The sequence below is a fragment of the Olea europaea genome, unplaced genomic scaffold, assembly GCF_002742605.1.
Source record: "Olea europaea var. sylvestris unplaced genomic scaffold, O_europaea_v1 scaffold294, whole genome shotgun sequence".
Classification (NCBI taxonomy): domain Eukaryota; kingdom Viridiplantae; phylum Streptophyta; class Magnoliopsida; order Lamiales; family Oleaceae; genus Olea; species Olea europaea.
In genome coordinates this window covers 317,513-330,925 of record NW_019247998.1, presented here as the reverse complement: position 1 = coordinate 330,925, position 13,413 = coordinate 317,513, and the positions used below count along the sequence as shown (strand labels likewise).

Sequence of the window (13,413 nt, the reverse complement as noted above, 5' to 3'; positions counted from 1 at the left end):
TTAATATGTTTAATGCATTTATTTTGGCAAGATCTACTATTTATTTGAATCACTATTTTAATAAATGATATCAAAATATAGAGTCTGTATATTAAAGTCTTAATGATTTGCTAATAACAATGAGTTTTGACTATGAGATAAAAATTGCATATGACTGAATTTTAAATTATCCATTGTCGTATGTAATAACGAGATACGGATACGTTATTACTTGTAGACCATCACATGTGGCATTTTTTACTTGTGAAGGTTGTAGGTGATCTCATAAACTAAAGTGTGGTGATACTTAAATGAATATGTAGATATTTTGGTGATACTAAAACATTGGAGACCCGCTTGGGAGGACATGGATAAGTTAAGTTGACAATGAAATCTTTAGTTAAGGTGTACTCATAAATCGAAAAGGAGTATCGACTTATTTTGACTTAATAGTGGAATGAAATATACGACCGATAATTGAGATTGACATATATCCATATTTTGTAATTGATTGAATCATATTGATGAAAGGATTATAGTTTCACGATAAACGAACAAGTTTAGTTTTTCACACCATGTGACGTTTCCCATCACGTGTTTTCTCCGACACATTGCTAGATGTCTGATAAATGTTATAGACTTATTCAAGGCCTTTAAACGATAATATTTAGTTGTTTCTTGAATGAATTATGGTCTAAATTGTTGCATTTGGTGTGGAATAGGTAAAATTCAATGATAGTATAAGAAACTCAGAAGAAGAGCAAGATCCAAAGTTTGAGGACCAAAATGAAAATACTCAAGAGTTATATTGGACCTCACGATGAAGATTCAAGAGTGTTCGGAGTCAATTGAATAAAGAACGACATCAAAGGGACGAAATATAATTAATGTATGATTACATATCAAGTTTCAACCGAAAAAATTTATGCACCGTTTTCAGACTCACATTGAGATCCATTTTTGACATAGCAAGTGATCAAATTTGAAAATGTAAAGAAAAGTTGTAGCTCTTTGAATTAGGTTTCCAACGCATCTTGAATTGTCTCAATCGGATATCAGAAGAAAAGGTTATGGTAAAATGACTGAATACTGTGCAGTGCAATCAAAGCTGGCGACAGTGCCCAGACGCTATGTTTCTGATTATTTTTCTGAAAGTCAGAGCCCAAGCACCCAATCGCAGCGTCTAGGTGCTTCGCTGTGTCAAATAAGGTTTTTAAGTGAAATTTATCTTTTTAAAAGCCCAACTCAACTAAAACTTTTCCAAAGCTTGAATAAGGCATAAATACAACCATAGAGAAGATAATTGAGGGGGATTCCACACATTGAAAGAAAAAAAATACAACTTGAGATTGAGAGAGCAAGATCAAATGAGAGAAAACACATAATCATCAAGATCAAAGAGCAAAAGTTAGAGATTGAAGACTTTGAAAATTGAAAAAGATTCTTGGTACAAGATCCAATTTTTTCGATGATCAAAATTTCAAAACTTAATTATGAACTCTATACCTTTTATTTTTCTTTCATTATCATGAATAGTTAAATTTATTATTAAGGCAAACAATGTAACCTTTTGAGACCCTTTTTTTATTTTATTCAAAATTCAAGTTCCTTTACGCATATGTTTTGATTTTAATTATGTTCTCAATACTTTGAATTTTCTAGCCAATTATTCAATGATTTCGTGAACAATAATTACGTAGAGATGTAGATTATTTGTTTAGACCACATATTAAAATTCAATAAATTAGTATAACATGTAAAGATAACTATATTAATTACTACGGTCATATATGAATTCTTAGAACCAATCTTTTTTTTAAACTAAGTTTGGTTCGCATAGAGATACGAAACTGAAATAGTTAAATAGGCTCAATAACAACTCGAGAGGGGTAAATTGAATACAAAAGGAGAATTCGATCGAACACTACCTTAGACTTTATGAATCTTAATTTAAGACTTAAAGATGATCCATAGGTGAAATTGTTTCGCCCTAATATCCATTTACTATTTCAATTATCAATCGATCTTTGTGTGCATCCACGTATTCTAATGTAGTTAGATTAAAAATCAAATCATAAAAATCATTATATGCTTTGTCAAATAGTAGTTAGAAAGAAATTAAATTAAGTACTAAGGTATAGTCCTCCCGAAAACGATAATTCGGACTCATTGATCCATTTGTTACTTGTTACGATTCGTACACTTGCGGGATGTAAAATCGACAACAAAATCTGGAACGATGAATGCGAGCTTGTGATAAATTAAAAAAATGGTATTTTAATTTAGTAATTTTGATTGGATTAAAATAATATTTCACGACATTAGGCATCATAATTGGAAACATAATGGGTCACATAAAAATGAGAACTAGAAGAATGATATTTACCAATTAATTAATTGACAAGTGTTGGATAATTAATTAATTGAGTTGGTTGTTAATATTGTCGAGTTAATTAATTAGATTAATTATTTCATAGATCAAATTTAATTAATTGAATTAATTAAATATTGAAACGGATTAAACTAAGAGATGGGTCAAGCTCGTTTGGACTTATATTAATAGGTTGCTAGGATTTGAAAAATTGTAGAAAAAACAATTCATATTCTTGCTAGCACAAGAAAAAGAAAAATCTTAGTTTTCTCAATCTTGTTCTCTGTGTATATTTTCATTGGAGGATGGACAATTGGACAATTGTAAATTGCAGATCGTGATTGTTCGAGTTCAAAAAAAATAAAAGAGTTTGCAGAATTCAACAAAGGTACAATTCTTTAACACAATTTATCTCTAAGCACAAAGAAGATCCTTGGTGGGAATCGAAAATTTTGTTTAATTTTCATTGTGCATGTTAAGTAAATTTTCAACAATGGTATCATAGCCTACTTTGTGCTTGTTAGAAATTGTTTTACATATTGAAACAATCAAAAGTTGATTATTCTTATTGTTCTTGAATTTGGCAATTTAGAAAATTATATTTTATCTTCAAGAATCTTTTTTTAAAAGAAATTTATTTTTTGGTAGAAAACACAAAAGGGTAGTGGTGAAGGGCCACCGTCGCGCTGGCTCGCCCGTCGCTTGAGCATGGCGAGTTGTGCCGTAGATAACCTTTGCAGTGCAGTCAAGAGAAAGAAGAAAAAATAAGAAATTTTTTTTTAGGTTAGGGTTTTGGGGAGAAGGTAGAGGCGGGGCCTCTGGTACAATTTGTGAAATTGCAGCCCATCGGATGTAAATTAAATCTTAAGGGTTATCTTGCAATTTTAAAATAAAGGACCTGTCCTGCATTTTTCAAAATTGAAGGAACTGCTTTTAATTTTAAACGTAGGTCAAGTTGCAATTTTCAAAAGGGGGTTTTGAATTTGAATATTAAAAGTTTTTAAATTGTGTTTTAAATGGGTTTGATCTATATTTTAATTTTGACCCAAAATTAAAATTTTATTTAACATTGACGACTTTTATATTTTTGTTTAAATTGGATTTTAACTTAAATATTACATTTTAACCATAAATTAAATTTTATTTTTTTAAAGGAATTTTACCATAAATTAAAATGTTAATTTAATTAAAATTAGAGTTGGATTCTAATTTGATATTTAATTAAATTTTGACTTTAATTAAAATTGTCCCATCCTAAAATTTTGAGGAATTAGAGTTGGACTCTAATTTGGCATTTAGTTAAATTTTGTTTAATTATATAGTTTTGTCTATAATTGTGGAAATAGAATTGGACTCTAATTCGATATTTAATTAAAATTTAATTTCAATTAAATAAATTTGATAATTAAATTAATTGATTAATATGTTTAGTTAATTATTTAATGATTTTTGATCCATTTATCTAGCTGAATTTAGACGACTATAATTGCGTGATTCTTGAAACATGTTTATATATAATATTAGATATTATGTAGGAATACATTTGTTTGATAAATGTTTATTTAATGGATAATTATGGACTCGGTCATATGGATGTGTTGATTGGTTAATTTTACTATTGTTGTTTTATGCGCCTGGGTGCCAAGTAGTGTATGATACAAGTTGTACCTAAACTAATTGAAGATGTAAGAAGAAGAGGAAACCATGGACATGGTTCATTGACACTAATTCATTGCAATACCCCCTAGGATTTAACCAAATACTCTTCCTTTTTGGCTCGAGAAGGCCAAATAGAATTAGTTCATAATCATCTACATTATAGTATGTATGTTTATTTGCATTTTTTATGCTTGATTATATGGATGACACCTGTGCATGATAAATCGCCTCGCTGAAATAGTATGTCAAAATTATTATTTTCCTTCAATCATTACAGTGAAAAACGAGAGTTCTAAATCGATCTCAACTTGTTAAGTACTTTAATGCTGGTTTAGTAGAGATATATTTGACACTATGAAATATTTAATATTTCTGTATAATGAGTTCAACCTAACAAAAATATATTTTTTGTTCAGTACACTTAAGAAGTTAAATTCTAAAGCATGTTAAGCTAAGTCATAAAATGTGTGAAGACAAAGAGTTGTCAGTTTAATGATCTGGGAGTTGTATGGAAATACAATTGATAATAGTATCTATCCAAATGTTTTATTAAGGTTTGTTGAATACACTTAAGTCTTAATATATCGATGGGATTCCAACCCATTGGAATCAAGTATGGACTCTATTAATTAATATATGAGGATCATAAATTTATTTTAAACAATGAAGCATATTTAATTTAAGTATATTTAATTTATGCAATGCATTTTAATACACATTAATTCTTTACTTTTCGTCATCTACAATTTTTTAATCATGAGTAATCCTATGAATTTGAATGGCATACTAGATGTCAACAAACTGATCAGGTCAAATTTTCTCGATTGGCACCACAATTTGAGAATTGTTCTCAAATATGAGAAAATGGATTATGTCCTTGAGCAACCTTTTCCAAGAGTACCTACTAAAAACTCGATTGAGGAAAATGTGGCTGCTTATAATGAACACAGTGATGACAATAATACTGTAGCATGTATGATACTTGTAGCTATATTGTCTGAGTTGCAAAAGCAACATGAGTGTATAAATGCTTTCACTGTGATTTTTCATCACAAGAAGTTGCATGATGAACAATCACATATGGAAAGTTATGAGACTACGAGAAACTATATTGATGTAAAATGGCAAAAAGATTTTTAGTCAGTCTCATGTGCCGAACATGATTGACTTTATTGTTTAATAATGGATCATGAATTAAGTATTGACTTTGTTTTGCAATCTTTGTCAAAGAGTTATTCACAGTCCATCATCAATTTCAACATGAATAAACTAGAGTGCACATTCCTTGAGTTGATGAACATGCCCTAAGTCCAATCGATTTAGGTTATAAAAACTTTTAATACGTCTAATGCATTTATTTTGCAAGATCTATTATTTATTTGAATCACTATTCTAATAACTGACATTAAATAACTGAGCTGTAGTCCCCTCCCCCCACGCCCAATAACATTTTTTTAAGGTGTTTTTCATTTTTTTTTTGGGTAAAAAAATCAATTTTTTATGTGTAAATAATTATTTTTTTTCAATGTAGTAGCCCAATTTGAAATTTATAGCCCGATCTTGGATCCAATCCTGGATCCGTCCCTAGTTAAAAGGGTTGTTAATTGAACTTTGTTTCATTGATGATGAAGTTATATTATATTCTAATAGCCAAATGCTATATACTTGAGCTGCAATCTAGTATTTCATGCTCGTTCTAAGTTTATAAGCGAAATTTTATTTCATTTATGATGTTATTGAAAAGGGGATGATTAAACTCGAGAGAATTCCAACTTATTTCAATCAAGCAGAAATGGAAACTAATGTTCTTACAATAAGTTCGTTTAGTGACCGTTTAAGGTTGCTAAATTTGGTATTTTGGTGATATTGTATCCGTGAAAATGTAAGCATCAGTGCATCAGAGAAAGTTCATAGTTTCCTTAATTATTTATTTATTTTTGTCTAAATTATTAGTAGTTCGTGGACTTGGTTTTTGGACATTGATTGGGGTTTACTAAAGAGCAACACATTGAAATACTGCTTTGGCTTTAAATTAAATAGATATTGTTATAGTTTGTTGAACACGTGTAGAGGTACGAAAAAGTTGAAATTGTTATTTAATTACTTTTTCTTCTAGAAAAACGAAAATTTTGTTGAAGAAAAGGGCATGGGAACACATTGTTGACAAGAAATATGGCGATTAACCCGATATTATTGTCATCTTCTTCATTTCTTCCCATTGGAAACATAGAAATGCTATCTTGAATTTCCCCGCATCGCACAAAATAGAGCAAGAATTTATGGATACAACCACCATCATTCCACCAATATTTATTTCAAATTAAAACATAGACTTTGAAAGGTGTTAAATGAAGGGCCTGTTTGACTTGTGCTTCATTTTTCATTTTTCAGTTTTGATTTCATTTTCAGTTTTTTATTTTAAAAGTCTGCTTTAAAATTGTTAAATATGTGTTTGGTTTTTAATCTCGAAAGTTTTTTTTTTAGAATTTTTATGGAAATAATAATTAAGAGATTGAACTGTTTTTCTTTTTAAATTAATTTTTTTTATAATTTTATAGTTTTTTATTTTTTATATTTTAGAATTTTTTTAGAATTTTATTTTCGAAATTTTTATCACGTTTTCAGTATTTTACATAACTTGGCGCAGCCACAATGCCCATCATTGGCGCTTCGGTGTCCCGATTAAGAACTTGTTGGCACTGCAGCATCAACTATTTTGCTCCTGTTATTTTCTAGTTGGGCGCTGCTCGTCATTCCTTGGGCGCGCCCAAATGCGTGCCTTGATGCCCACTATAATGTCCTTCACTTCTTGGCCTTGTTTTCTTGCCTTTATTCCACTTCCTTCTTCTCTTCTTCTATCTCCGCTCCATGCCTACTTCTATGATCAACAATTTAGCTTCATTCCATGCTCCTAAACACTTCATTATCATCAAGTTACCAAAACTACAAAACAACATGAAGAAACACATCAAAACGCTCAAAAGTGTTCAAGAATAAACCGAAAACTAAGCTTTAAAGATGGTAATTCAATTAGTGAAATACACTAATCAAACATTCCCAAACTCAATTCTTTACTTGTCCTTGAGCGAACACAACACAACACAGCACAACATAATAATGTGATTAACAAACACGCAAGTAACATTCTATTCACACAATTTACTTGAGTAGCTTGTCTTTATAGCTTAGGATTAAAACATGATATTGAACTCATGAACTACTTCAAAGTTATAATGCAGAAGTCAAATTCTTACCTTTGTAATGCAAAATGGGTATGTATATGTTAAGAATCAAATACAATGCTATACGATCACAAGTTAATTCAATTCCTGACCTTAAAAGTCAAAACCCTCAAACTTAGTATCTTCCTATTCTCTTCATAAGGGTGTATTCTAAGGTTTTCTTCATTTCACTAGTCTTTACCCTCTTTAGTTTGGTCAAGTTTTCACCTTTGTAGTTCAACACATCAATAAATGAAGATTATACTTATTTTCGATTGCCTCAACCTCTTTCTAATCAAACAAGTTGCTAACCCTGAGTCAAAAGCCTAATCCTATAAAAACAAGTGCTGGAGGTTTAATCAAAGCATGTAGTGCGCATGCACCCTTTTTTTCAAAATTTTTTGTAGTGCATATTCTGTTTTATGCACTAACTTGATCCCCTTTTAAATTTTCTTTTTGGGATTTTCAAAAATTGCCCTCATTGGGATCTTTTAGTAATTTCACAATAGGGAAGCTTTTTCCCTTTTGCAGTAATTAGTGCAATGCTCCTCATTAAATACCTATTCTCGAGAATCAACCTCTAACGTAGGGTTTGCACTCAATTTTCATCCTATTGGTTTCAAACAATCCATTCAAAATTTAGCACACACGGAATCTTCATCTACATCCATGTCTCCCTATAGTAGTTCAACTATCTAAACTATTCTAAAGTCAGTTAAAGGATGCAAATTTTAATTCCGTGGTTGTTTGGATTTACCTTTTATGGCCAATAATTCAACCTTTATCATTTATAAATCAACTTATTCCTGTCCAACATTATACTTAATTCCTGTGCATTTAAGTCAAATTTTGCAAGGGTAAATAAGACTTCAATTCGAGCACATAGCCTATTCATAATGCACAACTAATTCATACCTCTAAATATATGCATCATTGCCAATAATGCTATCTTACACACACAAGCATGTAGATTTTTTTTTTATTATTTTTTCTTTTTTCTTTTATCATGGATGACAGATGCATGAGTCACGTAATTAAAAACAAACACACAAAAGCAATTAAATAGTTAAGTGACAAAGAAATTAAAGTATCACTCCAGACTTAAATAACGCATTGTCCCTAATGTGAAATTAAAAACAAAGGGAGAGAAATACCTCAGTGAAGACATTAAATGTTGTTGTTGTCATTGCCGTCTGCCTCTAATGGCGCTAGATGGTGAGAATGAGATGGGAGTAGCAATGGTAGAAGGACGGTAAAGTTCGGGATGTATAGAAGCCATGACCACAATGCAAGCATTTTCATAAAGGAATTGTTCGTAAATGGAGTTATGTAGCTGATTCATTTGTACTTGCATTCCTTTTTGCCACTAATTCATTCCTTCGTGACATCGGTCATGCACAGGTCCATTGCCTCAATCCGCCTAATCATATCCCTTATAGGGTCTCCAGCATATGGAGGTGGGGAAGGTGGTTTAGATGACTTAGATGAGCTAGGCCTATCCTGATGCCCTACAAGCTTATCCTGCAAGTCCTACATTAGTGTTAGCTTGGGATGTAACACCTCATTTGATTCCTGTGTGGTCATATTCCCTTGTACATAGAGATCATGGATATTGTTCTGAATGACCTTACAAATTTCAATAGAGTAATCCCTTTGAATTGCATAATTCAATAGAGCATGTTCCTTTGTCACTCCACTGATGTTGCTACTTGGAACTAGTTTGGCTTGTATAAAGTGATGCCGAACTTTACAATTAATTGTTAAACGTAAAGCAAGGACGTTCGTCACATCACTAGAAGACCTTTTCCATTATGTTCCCTCATGAGTAAGTGTATGAAGTAATATAGTGGGTTCAATCCCTATCTCATGTAACATGGAATAGTTATCATCGTGTATGTCTCAAGTTTGGTAGAATTTGTTGATTGAAACAATATCAAATTGGATCCATTGACCCTAAACAAATACATTAAAGTCTGTGTATTCTCCAACATTGGCATAAAACTCTTTCGCCAAAGGTATCGAAGTTGCTCCTGGTTGTTTGGAAAAATTTCCCATCCCAAACTCTGTATTTTCTCTGCCAAAAGGTTTTTGAAACCCCCCCAATAGATCACCATTTGTTTATATCTTTCCTCATCCTCAAGCCTTACAAACCATCTCCTATCATATGCAGCAGTGGATGAGGATCCCTGTGAGTTTAGACCTCTTCTTAGGTGGCCTTTTGTAGTTTTCCAAATCAATTCACAATATCTCCCAAGTTAATTGATGTGATCTAGGAGCCGCAAGCGTCAAGGTCAAGTCCAACTTCAAACCCGAAAAAAGATCCGTTGATAGTCGAGGGCAATCCAATGACTCGAGCGAGGACAAAGTGAGTAAAAGAGGTGATATGATTGCTTGTCAAGACAACCGTTGATGAAATCGTATTCGAGACATAAGATGGAACAAGTTTCATGTTGGGGTCGAAGATTGAAGAGACTTGTATCAACATGTTAAAGGCGGGCGCAGACAGAGTGGAGACCCAAAGTTGTGCGACCGCACAGCACAAATGGCCTGCGATCGCACAGATCTAAGCCGAGAGTTGAAGGGGACTGCGACCACATGGAATTGAACCATGCGACCACATGGTTATTTTAGACGCGTTTTTTTCCCTAGTTTTGCTAGAATTCTATATTTAATTGATTTCTTAACATATTTAGGAGATTATGCACAAAATTATCTAGATTCTTAGGACTAGTATAAATACTCTTTTTATTTTCATTGTAAAAAAAAAAAAAAAATTTGACATATTGATTAATTGAAAGGCTTTAATTGCTTTCTCTTTATTCTTCCAATTGAACAACTTTCAAACTTATCAAGATCTAATTCTTATGGCGTTCAAATCAATCGGGTGAGATTCCATAATTTTGCGTAATCAAGAGGTCCGCACATTATCGGCGATTCAGGTTGATTGGTTCCAAATTTATCGAATTCGAATCCAAGACCTTACTTTGGCTTTCTTGGGAAGATTTTCATCTTGTTCGTGGGTTCTGTAGCGTTTGCCTACCCGGGTTCACATCAGTTAGTATCAGAGCTTGATTCCAATCCAAAGTTATATCTCTTTTTAATTCTTGTTGAGTCAGTTATTCATTTCTTTACTGTTCTTCGAGTCAGTTAGTATTTTAGAGTCTTTAATCCAAAAAAGTCGCAAAAAAATTTCAAAAGTTGTTCTTGGATTCAATTGGCATCCAAATCAACTTCCATTTGTTGCGTCAGTGTTGTTTTTTATTTTTCTATCCCAAGAGTAAAAGAAATAAAAAAATTATTGTTCATTCGCACTATAAAAAAATTCCAAAAAAAAATTCGAATTTAAAAAAAATAAAATTTGTTATTATTATTGTTGATCTTGGGAATTACCGATTTCTTGAGTCAATTTATTATTTTTGTGTCTAATTTAAATTTTCAGTCAGTAATTTCCTTTTTTATTTTGCGTTCTTGAGTCAATTTCTTTACTTGTCTAGTCTGAATTGCCAATCAAATTGTTCTAAATTCCTTGGTCTTGTAATCTCACTCAAACCGGTTTTAATTCCACGAGATTAAATTATGATTGAGTTCCAAATTTGTTCTTTTGGGGACTTGGTGAAAGCAACGAGTGGTAAAAGGCAGAGTTGTGAGAACAATCCAAGAAAAAAGCCATATTGAGTGAAATTTCGAGTGAATAATTGTGATGCAAAAAAATAACTTAGATTTAGGATGTCTAACAGGGAAGGATCGAGTTCACGTAAAATTGATGATCAAGTTTCCATGCTAGAGGACTCGGTGCGAAGGATTGAGTGGATATGTATAGATATGAGGGATTGGATCGATAGATAGGATGTATAGGGGAAAAAAGGCAAAATCCATTGCCTGCTAATACACGAAGGGGAGGTCTTAATGCAGGAAGACAGGGTAGACGGGAACCTAGGATGGAGGAACTTAGTGAATTTGAGGTTGATAGTGGGAAGGATGAATATGCGATTGTGGATGCGTATATTGGAAGGGCTAGAAATAGAGGAGTTAGACAAGAAAGGAGAGGTAGGAATCTCGGTGGAGACGAGGTGGATGGGAATTTGAGTAACATTAAAATGATCATTCCTTCATTCAAAGGTAGAAGTGATCAGAAACCTACTTAGAATGGGAGAAGAAAATTGAGTTAATATTTGATTGCCACAATTACTCGGGGGAGAAGAAGGTGAAAATTGCAGTTCTTGAATTCACGGACTATGTAATCACTTGGTGGGATCAGGTGGTGACTTTCAGGCGGAGAAATGGGGAGCGACCTATCAATACATGGGAAGAATTGAAAACTATAATGCGGAAGAGGTTTGTACCTACTCACTATTGCCAGAAGCTTCATCAAAGATTACAAAATTTATATCTAGGTTCCAGGAGTGTGGAAGATTACCATAAAGAGATGGAGACACTAATGATTAGAACAAATGTGGAGGAGGATGGTGGAGCTACCATGGCTCGATTTCTGCGTGGATTGAACAAGGACATTGCAAATACAGTGGAACTGCAGCACTATGTGGAAATTGAAGACATGTTACATGTGGCAATGAAGGTCGAGAGGCAGTTGAAGGGAAACAAGATAGCAAGGTACCAATCGGGATCTTCGGGTTCTAATTCTTCTGGGAAACCGAAGTGGGAAAATAACAAAGGATAATGAACTGTTGCAAGAGGAAGAACTGATGTACCAATAGGCAAGGAGGAAAGTATTAGCAAGGCCATGCCAAAGGGGGAGTCACAGCCATCAAGAAACAGAAACATCAAATGTTTGCGTTGCTTGGGAGTGGGGCACATTGCTTCTCAATGCCCAAACAAAAGAATCGTGATTTTACGGGATATGGGAAAAGTGGAAACTGAAAGTGAGAGTGATTATGCAGACATGCCATAATTGGAGGATGTTGATGAAGAAGATACAACAGAGTATGCAGTTCCCAGTAAGTTGTTGCTCACGAGGTAAGCTCTTAGTGCTCAAATCAAGGTGGATGACTTGGAGCAGCAGTAAGAAAACATATTCCACGTGATGTCACGTCAATGGCAAGGTATATAGTGTGATAATAGATGGCGATAGTTGTTCTAATGTGGCTAGCACTAACATGGTGGAAAAATTAGGTTTGACACTATTAAAACATCCTAGGCCTTATAAATTATAATGGCTAAATGAATGCGGGGAAGTTAAGGTGACAAAAAGGTTGTTGATTAATTTTTCCATTGGTAGATATCAGGATGAAGTAATTTGCGATGTTGTACCTATGCATACGGGGCATATCTTGTTGGGGAGACCATTGCAATATGATAGGAAAGTAATGCATGATGGGTATAAAAATAAGTATAGCTTTGTAAAAAATAGGAAGTCTATCACTCTTGCGCTATTAACACCGACACAAGTATATGAGTACCAAATTCAATTGAAAAATGAAGAAGAAGCGAGAGTGAGGAAATTAGAGAAGAAGAGAAAAAATAGTGAGGTGGCAAATAAAGAGGAAAAAAGAGTGGGGCCACATGAGAGAAAGGAAAAAGAGTCTTCCGAGATAAAAGAAAAGCCAAAATAGAATTTCTTTGTGAGAGGGAGTGAATTGAAAAAGGCAATGGTTGAGAGGCAACAAATGATACTGTTGGTTTACAAGGAATCACTCCTCAACTTTAAGGAGCATAACACATCTCTCCTTAGTTTGGCTATTTCTTTGTTGCGGGAATTTAAAGACATGTTTCCGGAGGACGTGTCTAGTGGGCTACCACTCATTAGAGGAATTGAGCATTAAATTGATTTCATACTTGCGCTATCATTCCGAATGGATCGACTTATCGAAGTAATCCAGAGGAGACAAATGAGCTTCAGAGACAAGCTGAGAAATTGATGAGCAAAGGATATGTACGGGAAAGTATGAGTCCATGTGCAGTACCTCTGTTGCTGGTGCTAAAGAAAGATGGAACTTGAAGAATGTGCGTAGATTACAAAGCCATCAATAACATTTCGATAAAGTATCGTCACCCAATTCCTAGGCTAGATGATATGCTAGATGAGCTACATAGTGCATGTATTTTCAATAAAATTGATCTTAAAGATGGGTATCATCAAATTTGCATGAGGGTGATGAAAGGAAAATGAATTTTAAAATTAAATATGGATTGTATGAATGGTTAGTCATGCCATTTGGACTCACG

The 13,413-nt window shown here is 33.2% G+C and overlaps 1 protein-coding gene across 1 annotated transcript; it reads left to right on the top strand.

Annotated features, from left to right (window-relative positions):
* Positions 1-1,057: 1,057 nt before the first annotated feature.
* On the top strand, positions 1,058-5,149 carry LOC111384555. The gene is made up of 2 exons (XM_023008843.1): positions 1,058-1,166; positions 4,800-5,149. Exons 1-2 carry the CDS (start codon positions 1,058-1,060, stop codon positions 5,147-5,149), a joined length of 459 nt encoding a protein of 152 aa, XP_022864611.1.
* Positions 5,150-13,413: the final 8,264 nt, after the last annotated feature.